We start from the raw sequence: 25,998 nt of genomic DNA on the forward strand, positions 1-25,998 counted from the left end.
TCTGTGCAGTAGTACATACACGTACCTATGTATAAGACCTGCACACTCAACTTTTTTTTTTAACATCTTTATTGGAGTATAACTGCTTTACAATGGTTAGTTTCTGCTCTCTAACAAAGTGAATCAGTTATACATATACGTATGTCCCCATCTCTCTTCCCTCTTGTGTCTCCCTCCCTCCCACCCTCAACTTTTTAAAATTAATATGGGTACATGATGAAAAAAATTGGGAATCATGGGGTCTACAGAGTCTGGCTTTGTCCTGTTCCTTCCCATTCACCCAGCGTGTGGCCCATCAGACCATCACCCAGATGCCGGGCCCACCTCAGACACCTCCATTCAGTTGGTCTGCTGTAGAACCGAGGCTTCTGTATTTTTTCTTTTTCTTTTTTTTTTTTTGTTGGGGGAACTGCTAAATCAGAACAGTCTCGCTTAGAGTCAGGCCCGGCACATAGGAAGCACTGGATCAGTGTTTGCTAATGCTACTCCTGCTAACATCTTGAGAGCCCTTTTTCACCGCTCCCACTGCCCTCGCTAGTCTAGGGAACAGCACCAGAAACAGTCTCTTCTCAGAGACCATGAGGGGGACACCAGCTCTCCACAGGTGTCTCCTGGCTGCGTCAGTGCCAGTGAGTTTTTCATATCAGTGCTTTTACAACGAGCTGCTCTTCGTTTGGTTCAATATTTTATTATTGCTGCATCTGCCGCTAGAGCAACCACAAATGCTGTGAATAATACATGAAGAGGTGGGTTTGTTCTTAGTAGGTTTCATAAGCACCACTGCCTAAGCCGATGGCTCCTAAATGACGGGGCAGGGGATTGCTGTAGGAAAAGGAGAACCTTCCTCTTTTCGAAGCTGGGCCACTAACACGGGGTTTGCCTGTCTTTCTGTGCAGTTTCCACTCACTGCTTCCCATCTGCCTGCACTGGCTCTGAGGGTCGACTCCCCCAGGCCTCAGGCGGGTGCGGGTGGTGAGGACGTACCAGTCTCTCCTGGGCCCTTGGAGTGGGGCGTCTCGGGCACGTCGGGGGCGTCTTTGTGCTCGGCAGCTCTCCTGGAGGTTCTCGTCTTGGTGGGCAGCTCTGGGGCCTGCAGCAGAGTACCTGCAACCCCTCGCATGCCTTTCTTCCCCAATTCTTTTTCCACTTCTAAGAACCACCAAAAAAATCAACAACAAAACCAGCAGTCATCAGTAACGACGTCATTTTGGTATGTTGGTTTTCTTTTTCTTTTTAAGACAAGAGTAGTCATCTATACACAGTTACAGAAAAGAGATACACATCCTGAGGAAATAGTACTTGAGTAGTTTTCAGAACCCTGGCTGCAAGAGACAGAGGGCCACCCCCCGCCCAGCTTTCTGGTCTCAGGTAAGCTGCTGGCCCACGCACTCTAGCAGGAAGCGGACTGAAGGACTGGGCTGGGTCCCACACGGCCGTCCCTCCCATCCCAACCTCTCTCCCCACTGCAGGCACCCAAAGGACCAGCACTTTACCATCTGATATGCTGGATTCCTGGAACATTGTTTCAAAGGCTTGGTGGATTTCAGCGAAGGAGGGCCGGTCAGAGGGATTCCACTGCCAACCTGGACAGATGAGACCCAAGTCAGACTACCCATGAGGCCTTGCTAACAAGCAGAGGACGAGAAATTCTCAAGGAAAACCCTGGAAATTAAAGCAACATTCCAATCCTGCTAACCATCTTTTGCTATGACAAGTTAAAGTGATGAATGCCACTGTGCCCTGCTGCAGACATTAAGAATTTGGGAAGACTTTAGATACTGGCAGGAATATGGATTATAAAATCCCAGGGACACGCTGACAGCAACAACTACATTTACAAATATATTCTTCCCAACCTGCCTCCAGCAAATGTAGAAAATTACTCAACCAAGTAGCCTGCTTCCTATCTCACCCTTACTTCATGGTTATCGAAGTCCGAATTCCTCATCAGTAAAGACGTGAAAATGAGGATTAAGGACTGCCTGATAAGCCCAGTGTAGGTGAGGACGTAGGGTCCCTCTCACGTGTTTCGGGTGAGAATATAAATTCAAAGAAACTTTTTGGGAAAACAATTTGAGAAAATCTATCAAAACTTAAAATGCACATGGCTCTCTGAACCAACAGTTCAACTTCTATAAGTACTAGCATAACGCACAGAGGTATGTATGTATGAGGGTGCTGGTTCCTGTCTTGTTCATAATGGCAAAAAACAAACAAATGTTCATCAAAAGATGACTGGATGAATGAATAAATCACGTAATAGATGCCAGGCAGCTATATAAAGAAAGACACGAGGCGAGAAAGCGGGAGAGAGAGCGAGAGAGAGAAAGAGCACAAGCTCTGAATTACGGACATGGAAAGACATGCCTATTACACAGCTAAGTGCAAAAAAAAAAAAAAAAAAAAAAGTTGAGGGAATAAATTTTTATACATATATATATAAAAGAACGAGTGGATAAAAGTCACCTGGAATATTTGCCTACTATACCAGAAATTTGTATTTATTAATAAGAAACCCAGGTTTGGTATCTATCAATCTCATTTTTGCATTCAAAACAAACAAAAAACACTCACACATAAAATACTATGGGTAAATAAAGGCATACTGAAAAAAGTGAAAAAAAAAAAGGTAGCAAACTGTTACATTAGTTGCTTCTGAAGAAGGGAATGAAGAGAGGAAATGGAATACTTCGATTTTTTTACTTTACATATATCCTCCTGCCCTGGGTATATGTAAAGTGCCCACAGAGACTTCTAGAACTGGCAGGGGAAGGCTCACATGCTCGCATGAGTTCGTAGACCTTCTCTGGGCAGCCTTCCGGGCGCTCCATGCGATAGTCTTTCTCTAGGAGTTCATACACCTGGGACAAGTCAATTCCTGGGTAAGGTGACATGCCGTAGGTAGCAATTTCCCAAAGCAACACTCCAAATGCTAAAAGAAAAAAGAAAGAGCAGGATCGTTCAAGATGTGTAAGATTTAACTACGCTGCATTTAAAACTGGTTAACTGTGCGGCAGACATCAGAAGTTACCCCCTCAGAAGCAGGTCAGACACTGACACTTTACCCGGCTCTTAATTACCAACAGCCCCGGAGAGAACAGGACAGACTATGAGGCTTTCCGTTTACTGACTCCCACCGACTAAAACAGAAGGAGAGAAGGGGCCTGGGCTGATCAGCCCCTCCAGGGTCTTTCAGGTAGCCTAGCCATCTTGTTGGGAGATGTGATGAAAGGGACCTAGGACTGGAACTGAGGAGGCCATTACTACTCATGGCTCTGTGAGCAACTAGCCATGTGCCTAAGACAGGCCACCTCTCCTTTCTGGGTACATGAGATTATCTCTAAGGGCCCTTCCAACTCCAAAAATTTCATTCAAATCTTACAGAATCGTTGAAATTCCAGGTCCCATTAAGGAACCAGAACTCCTTGGAGAAACAGGTGATTCAGGTCTGGGACAGAGAATGAACCTGGAATATTTTATCATTCCAGAGAGCAGAGATGCTATAGAAGACTACAGGGTTTTGTCAAAAGGACCAGGAACGATTTGAAGTCCCCACTGGCCAAAGATGAGACAGTCTGAATATCAATTTAAAAAACAACTGCAGTGGATTAATCAATAATATACTCAAATATATTTAAATCCAAGAGCTTATAATAATATGACAAAAGAAAAACACTACAAACCTGGTCACCATTGGAGGGTATTAAGAAACCAATCTGTTATCGTGGAAACCGGTAAATAATGGCAAACATTTGGAAGGAAGCAAACATTTATCCTATCTTTCCTGTATGAACTGTACCTCTACTATACCCAAACAGTAGGGGAGAAGAAGTTTCTTCTTATAGAAGTATTGAGCTAATAAATGCATAAAGGAATGAGAATTAGAGAATTATCATTTGGCAACCCCTAATAAATCAGCAGATCTAGACAAAGAGAGAAAATCAAGAATTACGGGCCTACTGATGAAAATGTACACCCCATCCTATGAAGTACTCTTACTAAAAGAAAAACAAGTCAAACTCGAACGTGATCAAGCTGTCTCGATCCAAATACCCATTATCTAGGGAGAGTGAAGACGGAAGAACATGATAAATCTCACCACAGGGGTACGGTGAGCAGAATCCAGAGTGTGGGAGACTTTAAAGAACAAATGACAGGATTTCTTCAACAAATAACTAGCAAGGGACGCAGAGGGATAAAGAAGGAATTTACACTGTAGAGGAGACCTAAGGGCCACTGTCAACTAATAGCACTGTGAGATTCCTATTTCCGTCCCAATTCAAACATACTGTTAAAAAAAAAAAAAAAAAAAAAAAAGGGCTTCCCTGGTGGCGCAGTGGTTGAGAATCTGCATGCCAATGCAGGGGACACGGGTTCGAGCCCTGGTCTGGGAAGATCCCACGTGCCACGGAGCAACTAGGCCCGTGAGCCACAACTACTGAGCCTGCGCGTCTGGAGCCTGTGCTCCCAACAAGAGAGGCCACGACAGTGAGAGGCCCACGTACCGTGATGAGGAGTGGCCCCTGCTTGCCACAACTAGAGAAAGCCCTCGCACAGAAACGAAGACCCAACACAGCCAAAAATAAATAAATAATTTTTTTAAAAAAGCAAAAAAGCATGACTTTTATGATTTCATTGGAAATTTGAACACTGACTAGATATTTGATAATATTCAGAAATTAATCTCAACTTGTGGTTATACAAATAAAAAAGTCATCTTTAAGAGACTTATATGAAATATTCATGGACAAGATATTATGCTGTCTGGGACCTGCTTTGAAACAACAAGGGTCGGAGGGGTGGGCAGGGGTACAGGATGAGAGACACCATGAGGTGATGACGGCAAAGCTGGGTGATGCCTGGAGCGCATTAGGCAACTCTGTCTTCTTCAGTGTATGCTTACAATTGGCATAATATAAAGTTCTTTTCAAAAAAGTAAAAATAAAATACTGTCACACGAGGCTTCAGAGGGTAATATTCTATTTGAATCCCAAACCAAACTATACAGCATTCTCTCCACAGAGGCAGACTCTGGGTGCCTGCAGGGTGGGCCGGCTGCCCCTGCAAACCTAGGCAGCAAACTAAGAGTGAAGACATAAAGATGGTGAGTGGGGAAGAAAAGTTAATCTGAATTATTTGGGAAGAAAAAAGCTCACTTTTACTTCATTTTGGACAGAAAATAGGGGAGAAAAGATTTTAAAATGAAAAAGAAGAGAATTAAGTAGTGAAAAAGAAATGAAAGAGCAAGAAAGAGGGAGTGAAAAGGCAAGGAGAGAAAGAAAAACAGGGAAACAGCCCCACCCCGCACGGGCGAGGGCAAAACCGGAGCAGCAGCCCTTACCCCAGACATCCGACTTGATGGAGAACTTGTTGTAGGCCAGGCTCTCGGGTGCCGTCCACTTGATCGGGAACTTGGCCCCGGCATGGGCTGTGTAGGTGTCCCCTGTCATTAACCTGCTCAGGCCGAAATCAGCCACCTTCACCAAGTGGTTTTCCCCTACCAGGCAGTTTCGGGCAGCAAGATCTCTGGGAAAGGATAAAGTTAATCTGTGAGAGTTCCCAGCTAGCTTTCCAGCTTCACAAGTCCACCCCCGTTGTCTATAAAGGCGCAATACCGACAATGGGAAGATGGAGTCTGGGCCCCCTGGGGAGCAGCGCCCGTCTCTCAGCACCCACCGCGCTCCCACGCGCAGAGGGTGGCACAGGGAGCAGCCTCCCTGGCCCCACGACCTGGAGCAAGTTAATCACCCTCGGATTCAGTTATGGCATCCATAAAATGAAGGTGATAATGACGGCGCTTACTTCTTAGGGTGGTTGTGAGTGGTAGTGAATTAATAGGTAAAGCACTTCGACTGACGCCTGGAGAACAGTGTCATCTAAGCGTCCGTTCAGTTATTACTGCTCTGTGCCGGGCACGGGGCACAAACGCATAGGCCAGGCCTCGACCTTGAGAAGCTTACATCAGACTGAGCCTCGCTGGTCCTATTCAGACTTGATAGGACAAAATTTAAAAAAAAGCCCACGACATCCTTTACCCAAATGTATTTCTTCCCACCGTCCTATTTCTTCCTGATGCTTATCCGAACGTGTCCTATAAATTCTCCCCTGTGTAATCAGCTTCCTCTCGCCTCCTGATTCTCCCTGGGAAGTAGGAGTCTAATCTTTGGTTCACGGACATTAACCATGAAATCGCAAGGCAAACCGGAATGAGGGATGAGAAGACGCGCCAGCTTAAGGCGACGGCTGCGTAAGATAGCCTGATCATCAGCGATCAGAGGGGAAGGAAATACAGGAGAGTTGTGCCTAATAGGATTCTGGTAAAGCACTTTACGTTTGCTTGAATGAAGAGAGAAGGAACCTAGCCGTGCAAGGCAAACCAGGAGGAGTCAAGGAATCTCAATCTGCAGCCTCAGAGGGTTCACTTTCTAGAGTGACAGGGGCATCTGAAGCAGAGGCTCTCATGGAGCAGAGAAAATCCGTCTTACAAGGAGCCGCCGGCAACTCACACATGCTGCTCTTACTCCTCACTATGAAGTCTCATGTACAGGTTTCGTACTTGAGTTAATTGGGTAGGAAAGGTCACCATGGTGGCGGGGAGAACGTCTTGTGTAAAAGACTCCGGCAAAGCCCGTCAGGCTCTGTCCTGCAGAGGCCGTCACTTTGCTAGGAAGCCATTTCCACCAGCCAAGAATGCAAAGACCAAGATAATTGTGGCACACTTGAAGGTCAAAATGCTCCAGGCTTTAAAGCAGCAAAGACGCTTAATTCAGAACCACGTATATACAGTTCTGACACTCGTGGAAACATCCCTGAACCAGATGACAGCGAGTTAAGTGGAGAATGAAACGATAATGAAGAGAAGGAAAAACACGCAGCACAGAAACAAAACCCACGCACGGCTGTTACTGAGCGCTTGTGTAAAAGCAATGCCGACGGCTCCCAGGAAGAGGTCATAAAGGATGAACCCCGGCCCTGGAGGGGCAATGAGCGCTGTACTCCGGAGGGAGCCGTGATGATCAGAAGGGGCGCCTTTTATAAACTTCATTCAATATTCCTCTCAGCCCAAAATGGTTCCAAAGTGAAGTATTCAATACTTCTCAGGCTGGGGATGAAGCGCTCTGGCGGTCCAGGGGCCGGGCCGGGCCGGGCTGAAGTTAGTCCCGGATGCACGCCCGAAGCCGGCGGCGTCAGGAACCTGGCGTCTGCCTTTGCTCCAAGGTCCGATGAGCTGCCACCACTGAAGCGAGAGGCTGAGCCAGAAGACCTCGCAGGTTGGGGCTTTCTGTCGAAGGATGCCCGCGCCCCACGCGCGCCCCACAGGCCCGTGGCGGGGGCAGCTTGGCCGGGCTCCTACCTGTGGATGAAGTTCTTCTTCTCCAGGTACTCCATGGCCGACGAGATCTGAGTGGCCATGTACAGCAGCACCACGGCGGTCACCTCTTGCCGGTTACACTCCCTCAGGTAATCCAGCAGGTTCCCATAGGTCATGAACTCAGTGATTATATAGAACGGGGGCTCCCGGGTGCAGACCCCTGCCAACAAGACAAGGCTTCAGTGTGCTGCCCTGCTCCCGACCGAACACAGATCACAGAAGACGAGCCCTGAAGAACAAGGCTTCCGAAACGGATTCGGACTCCGCCCCTGCGTCCTGGGCCCGAGTTCTAACATGGTTCCATGCGCTGGTGGGTGGGCTGAGATTATGTTCCTGGGGGAGGGACGTGGCCCCGCTCTTTCCTTCCTCTCAAGCCAATGAACTTCAACAGGAAGAGGCTGCCACTGAGTTCACAAGCAAAGGCCCGGCCACATCAGACAAACTCAATCACCGTTAGTTTAACGCCCGCCGCCCACCCACCCCCTCCCCGCAATTGGATATGTCTACGTACAGAATCGCTTCCGTGAAGGAACCCTTGAAATTCTTAGGTTTCCGAGGCCAATTTGCATTTGACTGCTTTGGGGTATCAATTTAAAGTAATGACATTCTCCCTCGCTCGCGTGGGCACACGGACGGACACACACACGCCCCCCTCCCACACAGGCCTCCTTTTACCAAGGGCTGGGTGCTGCGGGGGGACACGTGTACAAATCAGAAACCTCAGTGCAGTGAGCCGCCCCCCTCTTCTCTCATAGCACCTGTGTCACCCCAGAGGGTTTAATTAAGAGGCGCTCTCTCCAGAGCTCCAGCACTCACCGAGTAACTGCACTAAATTGGGGTGCTTGATCTCTTTCATCACTGCGGCCTCTTTCAAGAACTCTTCCACCTCCATGGTATCCTCCTGCAGGAAAAAAAAGAAGTGATGACGTTATCTCAGCAAGGAAAGTGCTGAAGTGGGGAAGTCTGACCTGAATGGTTAATACAAACTGGAGCTTCCACGAACGATCATCCCGGTGCACCAGTCTCAACCACGACATCGCTCCGGTCAGGTTCCAAGGTGGCCCGATCATCACCCCCAACGGCACAGAGAATTTTCCACTTCGGTGCTGAGCTTTGGAACTCTCACCCTGAGCACTACGTCAAGGCTGGCTGTATACGCTGGTGACTTGCCCTGGTGGCTCTATGCAGACTATACTTGTTTCCGTCACCCGTGGAGCTTGTGGGGAGCAAGGGAGATGTGTACAGGCAAATACCACAAACTTGGTGCCAGTTCCCTAAGGAACAGCTAGCTGGCTTCCAAGGCCTCCCAAAATGCTCAATATAAAAAAGAAGAAAAATCACTTGAAGAATCCGAAATGTACTTGATTTAAGAGAAGAGGCCTTGATGACACAAAAAGATGTAGAGCACTACCGAAGAACGATGCCTCAAGATATGGCAGAAAGAGAGGATGCTGAACTTCTTAAGAATGCGGTCCCCGGGGGCTCTCAATGAAGCAATCACCACTACCTGTCAGGTCACGTACTCACAGATTCTAAAATAATCTTCACTAGCAGCTGCCCTAACGACGGCGTCACAAGTATCATCAGTACCCATCACGTGTTAGGCAAGTTCACGGTATTTAAACGCCAAGGGGAGACAAAGACATCAGCAAATGCCCAGAGCAGATGCGATAATGTCTCTGCACTTCCTCACGTAGCAGTCTGGAGCGCTCTTGTCGCCTCTGTGTGCAGGAGCCTGGCTGTGGGTTTAGTTAACCTCTTTTTGACTTAAAGAACCCACTGTCCTCGCAGCTGACCATCAAAGCAAGAAGCGGGTGGGTGATACATGACACAGTCTGTTGCTATAAAAACCAGCAAGGGAAGCAGGACCCCACCCTCCACGTTTCAACATGGAGTCTGAGACTGTCTGAAGAGCAAGACTGCATGGGAGATAGGGAGAGAGCTTCTGGAAAACTAGATTCCCCAAGAGAAGCTTTATCAACTGCACGTTAAATGTGGTGCTTTATTTACACTGTACCTGCCCCTTTGGGAAACAAAGAGCTAAAGTGTCCTACTCACTGTGGCTAGCCGGTTCCTACTCTGGCACGTGGGGAAGACTTCCAGAGGACGGGTCACCCTTTACTTAGTGCTGTCTTGCTCTGGTCAGTCATGTTTACAAGCGAAGCATGACCAGTGAGGAGATGTGTCAGCCCGCTATCACTTAGCTTAGAGCTCGATGGGACTGAAACTTAGACACAGTTTATTGCTCTTTAAAAATGGTGAGCTGGGGCTTCCCTGGTGGCGCAGTGGTTGAGGGTCCGCCTGCCGATGCATGGGATGCGGATTCGTGCCCCGGTCCGGGAGGATCCCACATGCCGCGGAGCGGCTGGGCCCGTGAGCCACGGCCGCTGAGCCTGCGCGTCCGGAGCCTGTGCTCCGCGACGGAAGAGGCCACAACAGTGAGAGGCCCGCGTACCACAGAAAAAATAAATAAATAAATAAATAAATAAAAATAAATAAAAATGGTGAGCTGCTCCTAATGTCAAGTAAACATCTTGGGTAGTCTCTGTGTCAAGCTGCACGGGTGGGAAAAGAACACATCTCTGCCACCACCTCACTGGCTGTTTACTTCTTTGGAGTCCTCCCTGCCCCTGAACATGCTCAGAAGACCATACCGTTTCTGGCGTGGAGTGCTCTGAGCCACCGGGGTGACACGCTACTACTGCCAACGGCTGGAGAGCCAAGTGCCTGCCAGAACTAGGGGATTCAATGCTGCTCATGTAAGGACCAGGGCCTTTAAGAATCTTGCTCAGGCAACAATATGTTCAAAAAGTAGCTCTCAAATGAAGCTTTCCAGATTTAAAGCACCACGTAATGAGCCTCGCACAGTGAACTCGCTTCCGACGTAACAATGCTCTTGTAACTACTGACTTTTTTCTACAAGAACCATGTTCTAGGTCTTGAGAGGCATGGACATGCAAAAGGAACACTATGGCTTTCAAAGGCTTCCCTCTTCTGCCTTTCTCTCTTCATTCACACACACACACACACACACACACACACACGAACCGCACGCACATGATGTGTGGACAGTATAAATAATTCCTTGTTTTTTCTTTCAGGACAGTCAGTGTGAACTTGTCTCCCCCTGCTGGAATCAGACCTGGTTCAATTTATAACTTAAACGACTAACAGCATCCTACATTTCTAGCTGTGTTAAACTGGAAATTTCCCTGATGCTTATCCCTGTTATATTCCTTTACTTTTATTGTAAAAATTTCCATCATCTTTCTGAAGAGGATTTCTTCCATTTACATAGTAAAAGTAAAAGTAATTCCGAATGATTAGGGCAAAAGGCAACGCTCTGAATAAAAGCTGTGGATTTCAGTCTTGTCTGTCAAGCGGGGGAGTTGGGTCAACTGCCCTCTCTTCATGAGGACTGACTGGCCTGGCCAGATGTGGACGAATGCTTTGGCTGGCACAGAGGTTAAGAGGATGATTGTGAGTTATACCGACCAAGCTCTGCTGCTGTGTAACCATGGTAAGTTACCTACATAATAGATAACAGATTATCTGTGAACTTGTTTTCTCATCTACCAAATGGAGAGAACAGCAGTATCTGGCCTCGTGCACAGAGTGCCGAGTGCAGTGCCCAGAACACGGTCAGCACCCACTCAGTGGGACTCAGTTTTATTATTAACACAGTTGATCTCTACTCCTGAGAAGCAGACTAAACACACTGCTTGTATGGAAGACAGCCTGGTTCTTTAATTAACGCTGGCTTTTTGGTCTTTCTCAAAGATACATTCTTCCAGACTCAACATCTCACAGGTGTTTTCTAACCAGCTTCGTCCTTTTTGCTCGCTGGCCTCATCCCCAAGGGTAGGAATTCTACAGCATAAAAAAGAACACTATTTTTAAACACAGCTCAGCGCCCCGCTGCCGCTGCACAGCTTTTAGACCTCTCCATGCCTCCTCTCAGCAGGGACCCGTGGCCGCAGTGCTGGGCTCGTGTCTAAGATCAGTTTCCACATGCTTCCGGTTCTTACCCGATGTCAGGGGAGCGAGGTCACAGGCACAGCGAAGTGCCACCCTGCACCTATCAGCTCGGCCAGGGTCCACACGTGGGAGAGATGGGTTTCCGGGCTATAGACCGAGGAAGGCGGATGGTCCACAAACCAGGTGGGGGACGTGAAGCTCAAGTGAAAAGTCCACGGGAAACAATCTCACAGAGGAGCCCCCGTGACTCCGGTCCCCCAGTACTGCGGCCGTATCTAGCTCCACGGCCAGAAGGGAAGCCGCTGCCCGAGCGACTGCGACGTGGCAGTGGCCTCTCTCCCCAGCGCACAGCCCCCGTCCCACCGTGAGGTGACAGGCACCGCGTGTGACGGCCCAGTGTTCATGCGGTCCTGGAGCCCTTATCTGCTGCGGGGGAAAACAGCACACATAAAACCCAAACCGAAACACACTGTGTTGGTGAGGGCAGGGAAGACAGGCACTTCCTCCACACCAGTGGTGGAGCGCAAATTGGTTCGAGCTTTTTGATCCAGCAGCTCTACTCTGAGCTGACCTAACAGGACACCCTCCCACGTGTGCACACAAGGAGAAGCCCTGTGCACTGCTTGCAACAGCAAAGTAGTGGGACGAAGACAAGCGTCGACTGAAGGCTGGTGAGATATTAGAATATATCCATACAAAAACAAGGCCACCTTACACGTACTGTCAAGGAATAACTGCCAAGACACGTTAAGCAAACAACAGAGGGTAGAGAGCAGCAGTGTCTAGAGCACACTGCCGTATGGTTAAGAAAGATACGTGCATGTGGACTGTTTCTGGAAAGACACCAAAACCAAGGGTGGAGGAAGCTATCTGTGTATATATTACCTATTGGAAAAATAGGTAAAGAATTGAGTACAGTGCTAAGTTTTAACTTTTTTCAACAGTGTTGATTTCTGCTCTTTTAGTAAATTTGTCAGCTAGCGTATGAGTCCATTTTAATAACACAATTAGATTAACAGTCGACCTTTCCAAATTCTATTACGTACACGACTGCTTCAGGGAAGAAAACTGACTGACACACGTACTATACAGCTCATCTGAAACTTGGGGCTTCCTGGGCTTGACAGCTCTCTTAGGCACATCCGGCCTTTAACAAAGAGAGTGCGTGCCTACGACCTGCTGAAGAGTGTCAAAATTCCAACTAGCTGGGCCCCGTCAGGGGGTCTTTGTTGTAATTCCAGTTTCCCATCCATAGGGGCCAACCTAGGGCTCCCTTCTTTTCTCCTCGGGTCTTCCTTTTGCCCTGAAGGTATAGGGCCCAGTGGTGGATGAAAGTAGGGCTCGCTCCCCCTGCTGGTTAAGAAGAGTCTGGTCCTGACCACTGAGGGCCCGCTATACCAAACACCCAGGACAAGGTGGTCCCGCACAAAGAGGGGCTCGGTGAGAAGCGGCTGAACAAACAAAAGCTCGGGCTAGAACTGCAAGGGTTTCCCAAGTAGTCTGCGAGAGAGAGGCAGATCGTAGCTACAGCCTGTGAGGGAAGTGAACGGGGGGTTGGGGAAAAGGTGATTTTTAACATGTGTAACTGTGGTTTATGCATATTTTTCATGGTATATGAGAAATCAGAACCTGAGTAACAATTTTAAAAAAGACCCGGGCTTTGGAGCAGGATGCCTAGGTTCAAATCCTGGCTCTGTCACTGCTAGCCATGGAACTAACGCTAGGTCAGTTACTTAACCTCTCTCTGCTTCAGTTTTCTCAACCTTAAATGGTGGTAGCATCAGTAGCCTTCTCTTAAGGTGGTTGGAAGGATTAAATGAGATGCTCTCTGTAAAGCATAAAGCACTCAGACTCATGCACGTAGTAAGAATCAATAAATGTTAGCCATCACTGCTACTTAGAACCCACTCAAACTCTCAATGTCTGTAGTGGAGATGAACGCCCCAAATGTTGATACTAATCTTATTTGCCAAGTGGGAAACATACTGTACAGATGTTTTTTGTGCAGGGTGGGGTGGAAGGAGGGATAATTTCTTTAGCAGTTGCTCAGTACCTTATTTTGGGTTAATATACGTCTAGAAAATGACACAGTCTCTTGGGACTTCCCTGGTGGCACGGTGGTTAAGAATCCACCTGCCAATGCAGGGGACACGGGTTCGAGCCCTGGTCCGGGAAGATCCCACATGCTGCGGAGCAACTAAGCCCGTGCACCACAGCTACTGAGCCTGTGCTCTAGAGTCCGCGAGCCACAACTAGTGGGCCTGTGGGCCTAGAGCCCGTGCTCCATAGCAAGAGAAGCCACCGCAGTGAGAAGCCCGTGCACCGCAACGAAGAGTAGGCCCTGCTCGCCGCAACTAGAGAAAGCCTGTGTGCAGCAATGAAGACCCAACACAGACAAAAATAAATTAATTATTAAAAAAAAAACACATTCACAAGTAAAAAAAAAAAAAAAGAAAGAAAATGACACATTCTCTTTTGCCTAATTAGCTACCACTTGGAGTGACTATTCACAGAAATCTATGCAACTATATTCTGTAATTTTTTTAATGAACTATGGGATCACAAGTTAATAAGGCTCTTAGGAAAAATCATTAAAAGTATAATAAAAAGCTTAATAACAAACCATTAGAGAAGTATGTTCTAGAAGGCACCCACTTCCAGAAAATTCTGATGTATTGGTATAAAAAAAAACGACCGCCGAGCTCCAGGGGGTCCCTCCTCTAGAATCATCTTCTTCAGTTGTTTGGAAAATAATGGCACAGCATCAGCTACTGAGCTACAGTTTCCCCAAGTGCAAACTCTACCTCTTTTTAAAGTTTTCCAACAAGCCTTTCCTGCACTGCTATCTAGTGTATTTTGTGCTTTTACTCGTTTTGTTTTGGCAAGCCCTGGCAAACGTGTGGGTAGCGCCTGCCCCTTTAACACTTCTGCAAGCTGGTCAAGGCCCAGTTTCCCTGGGCCTGGCCTTCGGCCGTGTGCCGCCCTGGGACACTGGAGCGCACGCCTCCCCGTGCCCTGGCCTGAGCTCTGGGAAGTGGGGCAATAGCTGTTCAGCTCATTCGAGGGTTCGCCAACATGGGCGTCCCTGAGAACAGCGAATCCGACCACCTTATTCCTGTGCGTCAAACCCTTCAACACGCCCCACTGCCTCCGGGACAGCGTCCCAGCCCCTCAGCCGGGTTCAAGGCCTCTGTGACTCGGCGAGCCCTCTCTGCCCTCTACCTTCCTCTCCTGGCCCTGTTCCCTTGGCCAACTCCTGCTCGTCCCGCTCACAACTCCCGTCCTGCTTTCTCCCTGCTGAGCAGAGCTCACCCGTCCCTCCTCTCGTCCCCGTGTGGTGCCACAGCTCTGAGCTCGTACCTCTAACACAGCCCTTGTCACACCACACTGTAATTATTGTCATACTCGCCTGTTTCTCCTACTAACTAGACTACGACCAACCAGATGATTCTAACCACCTAGACCAGCCTGAGGTGAAGAACTCTGTCCAATTCGTTTCCACAATCCCAGTGTTAAGCTCAGGGTCTGGCAAATAAAAGTGAGGAGTTTGATAAATGCTTATTAAGTTAAAGAAAATCCTATCTGGAAAATATCCAGGGCTCCTCGAAATACCCATGCCACCACCATTCCCCAGCCCCCTCCCCAAGCGTCAGTCCTGCCCCAAGGACCAAGCTGAGGGGACACAGTCAACATGAAGGGCAGGAAGCCACCTTTGGTTTCTGGGACTGAAGAATGCAATCGTTTCTCTAAAGTGTCACTTCATATCAACCAGAAATCACAATTTCCATTTTACTGTGCCTTTGAGTGAGGGCAGCAGGGAAATGACCGAGTCCCGAAAAGGTGGGCGTTCTGGCTGCGTGCACCTGACCGACCTTCAAGAAGCATGCACACTCGGGTTCGTTTTTCCCAGTGGTGGGTGTTTCAGTTCTGCTTCTTTGTTAACAGCTGCAGAACGGGGCTCCCTCTCTCAATTTCTGTGCACAGGTCAACACAATGGGAGTTCATTTAAAGCAAGCGAAAGCCACAGAGGGCAACACTAGGGGACACTCTCACCACAGCTAACAACATGGCTCACAGTTTGAAGGAGGCGAGGCCTGCAAATTGAACTTCCTTCCCTTGGCTCGCCAACAGCCGCTAGAGACTACAGACGCCAGGCATCAGTTGAGAGTGGAAGTTGCAGTCATCCACAGCGGGCAGGCAGTATCCGAGGCCCTGTGAAGCCCCCATGTCTCCTTGGTGCCTTCCCAGAGGAGGCAGCCCACACCTGTGCTTCCCGAAGTTTGGACATACGATTTGGGGAATGGGAACCTGCTAGAAACACCCAATGCACTTGCCTCTCAAATCCACCAACAAAAATCCACGGAAGAGTCAAACGCATTTTGGTTACATCTCCTACAACTCAGAGACCCGCCCCCGCCGCCCCCCTTCTCTTAACTCAGTAGGAAGCGATCCAAATGCCACACAAACAGAACGGAAACCCACGGCTTTAAAACACCCTTGCCATAGAATGAAAAGACTCCTCCAAATGACTAATCTTTTTACACCAAAAACCCCACAGCACTTCTCAGCTCTCGGCATATGTGGAAACACACTGAGAATGAGAGAATGAGTCAAGCCGTATACAGAAACACGGCCGGCTCGAGCTGAAGAGCGAGGCCCTGGGCTGTGCGCACAGGCAGGCGTCGCTGCGCCCCAGCGGGCAACAGGCCACCCTGAGCTAAGGTGGTGCGCCACCCTGAGGCGCTGTGAGCGGCGAGGCTCTCACTGGACGGACGGCTGGGTGGTCCCGGGCTTACCTTCAAGGTCTTCACGGCCACCGTCAGGCTGTACTTCTTCCACACGCCTTCGTACACCTCCCCGTACTGGCCGCCGCCCAGCTTGTGCTTCATGGTGATGTCCGTGCGCTCCATCTCCCACTTGTCGTAGTTGGGGGACACGCCGTAGACGGTGGGCTTGTTGCGTTTGGGGGCCGGATAGTGGAGAGTGGTGATGAGCCCGTCGGCCACCGTTGAGTGGTGATGAACCAGCTCGGCCAGAGTGTTGAAGCGGCTCTCTGAGGAGACGTAGAGCTGAGGGGACAGGGACGGCCTTCAGCCACAGAGCGACACACACGCCAACAACTCCGGAGGCCAGCTTCGCTGAGCCTTAATTTAATGAATGCACAGCAGAACCTCAGATAAACGACTCTGCACACAGGGTCGAGGGTTCAGAAAACCACTTATGTTGTGTTTCTCCAGGACCTCCTCCGCCTGCCTAATGCTCACATGTCTGGCTCTCTGTAACCATTCTGAGCCCAGCGTAAATGTCCACGAAGCAGTCCCTGACCACCCAGTGTAGAGTCATCACCGGCACCAGTTAGTCACCATATCACCCGTCTTACTTCTCTGCATTGCACTTACCACTAGCTGACAACTCCTTGTTTATCTGCCTGATTACTGCCTGCCTCCAGCTACTAGAATGACAGCTTCATGACAACAGAGCCCTAAGCTGTCTGCTTTTATCCTGTATCCCCAATGTCCAGAACAAGAGATGAGCACATAACAGGTACTCAGTAAATGTTGTTGATTAAATTAATAATGAGTAGAACTTAATAAGCATTTGCTGACTGGAAAAGAAAGAAAATTTTAATTATTATTACCTGAAACCTATAATTATATAATCATCTAGAACTAAACAGTGATCAGAGATGAAAATCACTATAAAACACAAAACTCCTTCGCATTCCTGCTCCCTCGATTTGGGCTGAGTAAGAAGCATCAGAGGGCGAGACTTGCAAATCCCAGCAGTGTGCCCACGTGGGATGCCCCCGCCAGCGCTCCCCCAGAACAGGGTGGGGAGTGGGAGGGCTGCACAGAGGCCGTACAGCCTCCTCCGGCACAGGGAAGTCAGGAGAAGGGATATGAGACACAAGTGCACGTGAGTCTCTAACTGAGACCTACAGCGGGTGAGGACCCATGCAGGGAGCCCCTCCCTGGGTCATTCGCGTCTGGACGCTGCAAAGGGGAGGCAGGCAAAGGCGCAGGCTGGCAGAGAGCAACAAGGTGGATGGTGACAGCTATCTTTCTTCTCCTCTCTTTTTTGTTTGGTTCAGTGACGTAGTGAGGGGATACTTCCTTACCAAAACCAATTCACATTAAAACTCACATAGAACATCTGGACTCCAGGCACATAACTGAATCTGTTGGCTCACTAAGGGCAGCCCATGATTGCTGAAGGTGGAAAGGATACTAAGAATCACGATTAGGTGTTCATTTAAGACGTGCCCAAACTGCAAAGACACGGGAAGGAGGAAACAGATTTGGGACAGTGGTGATGCCTGAGGCCAGAGGGACAAAAAGGAACAGGATCAGTCAGCTGTAGCTGTAATATCTTACTACTTAAGAAAGAGAAACAGGAAGAAAAAGCCTGAAACACATATGGCAGGGCCAAGGCCTTGGCTGTCGGCGATGGTAGGCTCCATTACCTTCTGCATGTTTGCAATGTTAGATAATAAAAATACTTCAGAAGAAGGAAATAACAACAAATATACAATCGGAACCATCTGTAAGTCTCAAGAGGGTAAACAAACAGGAGGCTTTAACAGGAGATTTTTTTTTTCCTTTTTTGTTTGGGGAGATGACAAACAAATTTTTAAAAATCATGCAAGCCAATGGCAAACTTTGACTTAGAGATGTATAATTTACAATCTTTCTGTAGCAATCCTACTAAAATAAAATTCTGAGCAACCCAAGAATTGTCCAGAAAGATTCTGCAGCCCTGGGGGCCTCATCCCTCTGGAAGACGGTACCTCTGAACAACAGCAGGACCTTTCAGGGTGAGGAGAAAGCCTGCGAGGAGGCCCTACTTTTAGACATCAGGGCACCGAGGAGAAACCTCTAAGTGAACCACTCTAGGGAGAGGCCATGAGCCTCACTCAGGTCCCTGAACGTGCCAGGGGCTGGATCGGGGTGGGGGGCAGAGGCGGGCACCGCTGAGCCTGCCCTTAGTTTAAGGTCCGCACACTGACAACACGGCACTCTCCTGGGTGTTAAGTCACCAATGCACGTGCAATTCACAAAGATGATGGAGCCGGGGATGCAGGGAGAGTTCCAAATCCTTGCCCCTCTCTGGAGAAGTCAGCTGTCCAACTGCTTCACTACAGGCTGCAAATGCTCCAAGCCCTCTTCTCTCTGGCTACTCAGCCGGTGGGCACTTTTCCTACTAAGGAGGGACGAGAAGAGAGAAAACCCACTCCGAGAAGGCACCCCCCTGGAGCCACAGCACCCCTCCCTCCTTGGAAGTCACTGGCACAGTACACGCAAAAGAGCCTGTTTTGGGCTTCCCTGGTGGCGCAGTGGTTGAGAGTCCGCCTGCCGATGCAGGGGACACGGGCTCGTGCCCCGGTCTGGGAAGATCCCACATGCCGTGGAGCGGCTGGGCCCGTGAGCCATGGCCGCTGAGCCTGCGCGTCCGGAGCCTGTGCTCCGCAGCGGGAGAGGCCATGACAGTGAGAGGCCCCCGTACCGCAAAAAAAAAAAAAAAAGAGCCTGTTTCACTTGCTGGGCTCCTGGGGCAGGTCGCCTGGGAGCAAGGCTCATTACCTATTTCTCCCTGTCAGCCTGAAAGGAGCACTCCCCAACCCGAAGATTAAGTTCACTCAATCGCCCAGAATGCTAATGGCTCCCCGAAGCCCTAGTCTATGCAGAATTTGTTCTTGGTCTCAGCTGATTCCCTCTCAGGCTCCTTTATTAGAGGTTTCAGAGTTATGGGAGGTTTCACTGAATGGGCAAACTTTATCTTTTTCAATAATTAAATTTACAGACCCCAAAACTTAGTTCATTTTTCAACATAAAATACCAACGTACCAACACATTAAATATTGAAACTCCCTTAAATGTACTGCACAGTCATCTTCTAACAGTCATGGCTGGTGGCTTCCTTCTGATTAGTGCTAGTTTGTGAGCAGCATTTTGCTAGCGAATTGGGTAATCTTCATCAGGAATTCATGGCATGTTCACAGAAGAAAGTGAAATTAGTGTTATGAATGGCATGTCATTATGCTATGCACCCAGTTACATAAACACTCTGGGTGCTCAGCCAGGGTGTGCCTCTTCCTAATCATGCAGGGACCAGAAAGATAGGACTTGTCAAAGAAACTCACCAGAAACAGCTTTCCTCCTGACAGCCAGACTCACAGGCTTATCGGACGTGTGCAACCTTTGGCTGCCTCAGAACCTGGAGTCCCACCTGGGACGTAGTATTTACAGGCTGCAAGGCCAGGAAGTGACCCCCCCCCCCACAACCAACCTCCAAGCTACTCAAATACCAGCAGGAAGGCAGTGTTTAATAATGAAGCAGTACTTCACAATAAGGCCCCCAGTCTCCTCGACAAGGGAAGATCAGCTACGGTTTAGCAGGCTTTTCACCAGATGCCTGCACCTGCTAAGCCAGTGTCCTGCCACCCCTGCTGAAGCTGATGCCTGAACTCCACTCCTGTCAACCCCAACCTGTCACTTTAGGAGACCATGAAAATAAACGTCAACTGCATCTCTTGGAGAAAAGGAAGGAGAGGAAAGACTCTATCAAGGGCTATAATCGTGGGGCTTGGTGGCAGCAACCCACCCAGGTACGTAAGACGCAGGCACAGAGAACCAGAACAAGTGAAGAATGACTGAGAGTGGGTGATGGAGGAGGGAAATCAGTCTCTGATTCCACTACATTGGCAGAGGATTCCAAACTTTAAGAAAGCAGCAAGAAGGAAAACCAAATCCCAGGGTATCTGAGGGCTGTTAAGACTCTCAGGACGCCTAGGAAACAGCAATGGCTCAGTTTGTTATGGTGCTTTCAAGAGTCTAGCCTGAAACTCCCAGAGTCCTAGGCTCTGGGCCCTGAGCCGGTGGCCCCGGGCTGACTGACCAACAGACAACGGCTGCTGAAAGCTCAGGAACATGGGAGGGAGGTAAACCAGAGCCAAGAGGGTGGAGGCAGAAAGAAATCCTTTGGGGCCTTAGAGAAGAATCTTCTAAATTCAGTTGTTTTCTAAAGATTAGCTAATTTGAAAATAAGAATTAAAACGTATTCAACCCCAGCCTATTCCTCCCACCAAACTTTAAATTTTCCCCTTCGAAATCCAAAAAGGATTGCATCAAAGCTCTGCTATGTGAGCAGCTTTTTTTCAATGCCGAGCCACACTGTCCCATGCGTCGTTATAATACCCCCCCTCCCCGACTCTGACACTGTTCCACTCATTCCAGGAATATAATCCCACCCAACAGAGCCCCCTCGAGTGTGGCCGGATGACCCCGTGGGTTGAGAAGTCTCCAGGTGCTCTTTGCCGGGGAGGGAAGGAGGAGGGCAAGATACCCAGGTCACTTCGATGCGTGGCGGGTACAGCCTGATCAAATGGGTTCCTTGTGCTCTACCTGGAATGAAAGGAACCCACCTGGCACACGTGAGCTTTTAGACAGAGGGCTCAGCTTCCTCGTCAGATGACTCTCAAATTCTGCAAATCATGTATCCACGTAGGCTTTGCTCTCCCCCTTTTCACCATATTTTAGACCAACCCCCAGCTAATGAGTTGTCAGACTAGATCATGCTTGCCTGCATCTGTTCCAAGGATGCTGATTAAACAGCTCCAGGGAAAAGGAACCATTATCCTGTTCAGTACAAACCTCAACTGATTACCGTGGTGCAGCGGGGCTCGCCCTGGATAAACGGCACAGATGGGAAGCAAGCTGCCAGCTCCAGGAAATCACCTCCCTCATGGGCGGTGCACTCTGGTGTTCTAATTCACTAAAAAGGCACCCTTGTGGTCTGAAGTCAAGGTTTCCAAGGGCCCAGCACCCTGCAATATATCCCACAGAATGGAGGACCTAGTCCCACATCTGGGATGAGAACAATGACCTGAAAAGCATGCTGATGAGGCCGCTCTCTGGTCACACATCAAAGGCAGACTATGCTGTCTGTCCTACAGACTACAGGGCTGGTATAAAGACATGTGCAATGACGAAAAGGATCAGATATTGGCAATAAGGACTTTAGCCAGAAGACTTTGAGACATGTAGGAAAAACAACAGATAAGAACACTGAAAAAAGAAACGTATTGTGCAGTTGTGTGGTACAAATGGATGTGTGAGGATAGCCAGGAAAATGCTAGCAAGATTAAGAAATGGGAACTAGGGACTTCCCAGTCCCCAGTAGTTCCCACTACTTCCCCGTAGTTAGGACTCTGCGCTTCCACTGCAGGGGGGCATGGGTTCGATCCCTGGTCGGTGGTGGTGGTGGGGGGCTAGGACCCTGCATGCCACTGCATGGCGCGGCCAAAAAAAAAAAAAAAAGAAGAGGGAACTAAACTAGCCCTACCAGATATTAAAACATATTATAAAGCCATAACAATTAAAAGTCTGATTCTGGCATATGAACAGACAGACGGATGGAAGAGAACAGACCTAAATACATATGCAAATTTGGTATACCTCAAATACACAGGGAAGGATGAGTTTAGTAGATGGCATAGGAAGCAGAGGTATATTAAACATAATGAGATACCATGTTTACCAATCAGTGACAGGGATGTTTTTACAAGTCTGAGAATATACTGCTGATGAGGGGAAGGGGAAACACGCACTCTCACAACATGGCTGGTGAGAAAACACATCTGTACGATTTCTAAAGAAAGTAATTTGGCAATATCTACACAAGTTTTAAATACACATAACCGCCAATCAGTTCTAGCAGCTTACCTTGAATATGCTTGGACTGTACACAAAGAAGTATGTGCAGTGTATTTTCAAAATGCCAGTCGTGACCCACTAGTGGGTCTATGAAATAAACTCAGGGCATTGTGACCAGGAGTTAAAAAAAAAAATGCAACAGAACAGAATGGTATATAAAAGATCGGAATGCATTACGTACGGTCAGAGTAAGTAGGGTTTCATGAACCTTCTGTTCCCAGTGTGTGTACTGGATGGTGATGGAAAACTTTTTTTTTTTCTTTTTTTTTTTTTACAGTGGGCTGTTTTTTTTTAAAGGTTTGAAATCCACTTTACAACAGCATTATTTATAACAGCAAAAGACTGGAAACAGCCTAAAAGTCGGCCAGCAGGGGACTGCTTAAATAAATGATGGTCCAACCATGCTAGGCAGTCATTAATAAGAATGAGGCAGCTCTAAATGTGCTGCCATAAAACAATCTCCAAAATATATTATTAGGTGGTAAAAGCAAGACGCAGAACAGCATCGATTATGCATCATGTGTGTTGTTGAAAATATATAAACATATATATACTGGGGAACTCTGGAAGAAACTGGTCACAGTGGTTGCCTCTGGGCAGGGGAACTGAACTAGGAGACAGAATTATGTTTCACGGTAATTCTTTTTTTTTTTTTTAAACCATGTGCATGCATTACATATTACTAAAAAATACATACACCATCTGGGCCCATCCCGACAATCCACCTATCTACACCCTCAATGACAGCATGGTGCAGTGGAGCAGACAGTGGAATCTGAGCCTAGTTCCATCAATTACTCACTACGTGATCTTCAGCAAGAAATTTTATCCCTCTAAGCCTTCGTTTCCTTAATGCAAAAATGCAGCTGAAAGCAGTATCTGCCCTGAGGACTAAGGTGAGGTTTAAAAGAAATGAAGATTGAAAAATGCCCCAGCAAACAGTAGGAACTCAGTAAATGTTAATTTCTCCCTTCCCTTCATGGACTCTTAATGACTGTTTATATGATGATCACAAAACCATATATATCAACTCCTTTACAAAACTACAGTTTGGGTTTGGAAATACACGGGTATGACACGATCCCATTTTTGTTTAAAAACTGTGTGTATATATGTATTATACACACACACACACACAAATGTGATTTTATCTATAGAAAGAAAGCCACGTACCAGACTTGTTTTGGGGAGGTGCTATTAAGGTGGTCTTTCACTTTAAAAATAACCATCTATTGTGTGAATTGTCCTCACTGAGGATAAATTACTTTCATAATAAGAGATTTTTTTTTAAAAAGGAAGAGTCTTAGTGTAATAAATACGTCCAAAACCCAACGGACAATCCACTTATCTTATGAAACTGCTAACAACCAAACTCCAGCAGGACAATCAGAGAACCACATCAGCCCGTGGACTTGTAATGTCACATGATCGGTCCTCAACGGAGGGTCTTTAACAAGGCTAGTGGGATGATGCCTGCTGTTTCAAACATCTTCTTGGTTGAGCTTTATTGCAAAAACGTTATCAGCCTAGCAGCAGGACCTCTTGTGCCCACCCTGGCCCATAGGCTCCCCTGCCTGGGGCCCCCTACCTTGCCATCAGAAGCAGTGTTGATCCTGTAGTGGTACACCCTCCCTTCGTATCTCAGCGAGATGGACCTCTGCCCAGGACTGCTCTCGCTCTCCCGGACCAAGAAGCTGCCATTGATCCCACTGCTCAGCAAGTACTCAGCGGCGTTGCGGGACACGGGCCCATGGTACCAGGAATGTTTCTCCAGACTGTTGACTGGCGTGATGTAGTTGCTTGGGACCCACCCTTGGCCATTTTTAGTTTGGGCTTCACACCATTCCCCATTGTGATTGTAGCCTAAGACCCGGAGCTTTTCACCTTAGAAGAAAAGAACCAAATCAGACATATCAGTTTTAGAAGCTAATTCGTTCATTCTCATGTACTCTTCTATGATTACTAAAGATCTCCAAATTCCTAAATACCTATTTCATTTTAACAAGTCCACATAAATATATGTATTTGCAAGCGTACGAGTAGGAAGCTTCCTGTTTATATTACATATGCAGATAAATACATAGCCTCAGTTTTTATAAATCTATTACTCAAGTGCTTTGTTTCTAATATAAGGAAGCTTTTAGTGAAAAGATACTTTTTCTTAAAAAAAAAAAAGTGTTTTCAGTGTTTGGTCCAGATGTCTTTTTCAATATAAAATAGGGAAAGCTCTGTTTTTGCCAAGAACTATGCAGGAACTCTTCTCCTTAAGGAAAAGTGACTCTTGCAAGGATGCTGTTAGTTTTTCGGGTCTCTCTGCATTCCAAACTAAAGCTGCTTTTTCCGCCAGCAAAGGGGCAGCCAGTCCGGCTCCGGCTTCCCCGGCTTTCTGTCTCTTGCAACGATCACCAGCTGCCCACAGCTCTTTTACCTTTAGTTATGCTTAAAGTGTTATCCCCACTGGCCACAAAATCATACAGTGCAACAAAAAGGTTGGGGTCATTTTCGCTGGGACCAGCGAGAAGGTTTTCCTTAGAGTTCCAACGAGCTGCTTCGCTTAGACCTTGGGGCTCGAAGTCAGATGCTACTGGCCTCTGAAGGGCTTCTGGAAGAGAAAGAGAGAAACAGAAGAAAGAAACAGGGAAGAAAGTTTTATTCTCAGGAGCAAAAAAGTCTGTGTATCCAACATTATACATATTCTTAATTGATTTCATTTCTTAACATCTGCACGTATTATCTATTAATCAGAAAGGTGATTTAAAAAAACGGACTCTTCCTTTCCCAAATCTTGTGAAAAACCCTAAATATTTACATTCCAGAGTGGTAACTACCGTTCCCAAATGGTTTAAACTTTTTAAGTTCACTAATTCAAAAAATTCATCTAGAAATAGAGACAGTCCATCCTCACACGTCTTTGCCGTTGCTTATGTTATAACACGGAGCAAAAGTTTCTTGCTTTAAAGCATTTTTAAATGTCTGAAAGTTAATAAACGTGCATAATTTAAAAGTCAAATAGTGCTGAAGAGCTTACAGTGAAGGACAAACAGTTTCCATCCCACTCCCCTCTACACCCAGAGGCAACAGCTGTTTTCTTGGTGACCACCTCCATCTCTCTGAACAGAAGCTGTATCATTATAATCGATGTTCCCTCTCCCCCCATCTCTCCTGCACCAGCCTCTACTGGTCACCTTTGCATTTTCAGTAACAGACTTACACTTTTATTTCTTTTTCTTCCTGCTAGAGACCGTATCTCTCAACTATTTACCTCACAAGATAAGGATATTAACATCCTACCCTTTCTTCCAGCTTTCCCCGCTCTACACTCAAAGTATGGCCTTCTTTACATTTTCTTCCACTTCGTGTAAAAGAAATTCTGTTCTTCTATTCTTTAATGAAGTCTTTCACTTTTGTCTATAGGTAGATTCTAAAAGTTGAAAACCAATCAACATCTTCTACATTAGGAAAGTGTGACTATTACTCACTACAGGGATAAATACAGTTCAATATTTTTTCCTGAAGTTTTTTTTCTTTTCTTTTTTTTTTTTTGAACTATGTTCAAACTCTCCATGGGTCCTTTCACGCCAGCAAATCTACTCCAAGTAGATTTTAACAGTTATAGAATATTATGGCTAAGAACTCAAACTTTTAAAAAGGAGGAAAGGGGAAAATTCTAATTTGAGAAGAATGGAAAGATCTACCATCTGTTTACACCAAACATAAATGGCAACAGAACAAAATTGTTTTAAATCTCCCTTTTTATGGATTTAGAGGACCCCCAAACATCTTTTCTTGGGCAATAACACCCATCTCAGGGATGGGCGTGATTCTGTAGTACTCACTTCAAAAAAGACACTGGAGGCACCTAATACATCTGAGAGACTAGCCTAAACTTCCAGAAACGCAACTGGAGAACTTTCAGAAACAAACATTCTTTAAACT

At 47.3% G+C, this 25,998-nt stretch overlaps 1 protein-coding gene across 2 annotated transcripts in view; it reads right to left on the reverse strand.

The window, feature by feature from the left end:
• ABL1 (ABL proto-oncogene 1, non-receptor tyrosine kinase) overlaps nt 1-25,998 on the reverse strand; it is a 134,867-nt gene that overhangs the window by 6,524 nt on the left and 102,345 nt on the right. For both annotated transcript variants that reach the window (XM_081238217.1, XM_081238218.1), the window contains exons 2-10: nt 24,491-24,664; nt 23,651-23,946; nt 16,147-16,419; nt 8,189-8,273; nt 7,355-7,532; nt 5,342-5,526; nt 2,780-2,932; nt 1,494-1,583; nt 985-1,149 (exon numbers count right to left, since the gene is read on the reverse strand). In XM_081238217.1, the coding sequence (XP_081094343.1) occupies nt 985-1,149; nt 1,494-1,583; nt 2,780-2,932; nt 5,342-5,526; nt 7,355-7,532; nt 8,189-8,273; nt 16,147-16,419; nt 23,651-23,946; nt 24,491-24,664 (1,599 nt within the window). The remainder of the gene's footprint in view (nt 1-984; nt 1,150-1,493; nt 1,584-2,779; nt 2,933-5,341; nt 5,527-7,354; nt 7,533-8,188; nt 8,274-16,146; nt 16,420-23,650; nt 23,947-24,490; nt 24,665-25,998) is intronic.

The sequence above is a fragment of the Mesoplodon bidens genome, assembly GCF_964165515.1.
Source record: "Mesoplodon bidens genome assembly, chromosome: 6".
NCBI lineage: Eukaryota > Metazoa > Chordata > Mammalia > Artiodactyla > Ziphiidae > Mesoplodon > Mesoplodon bidens.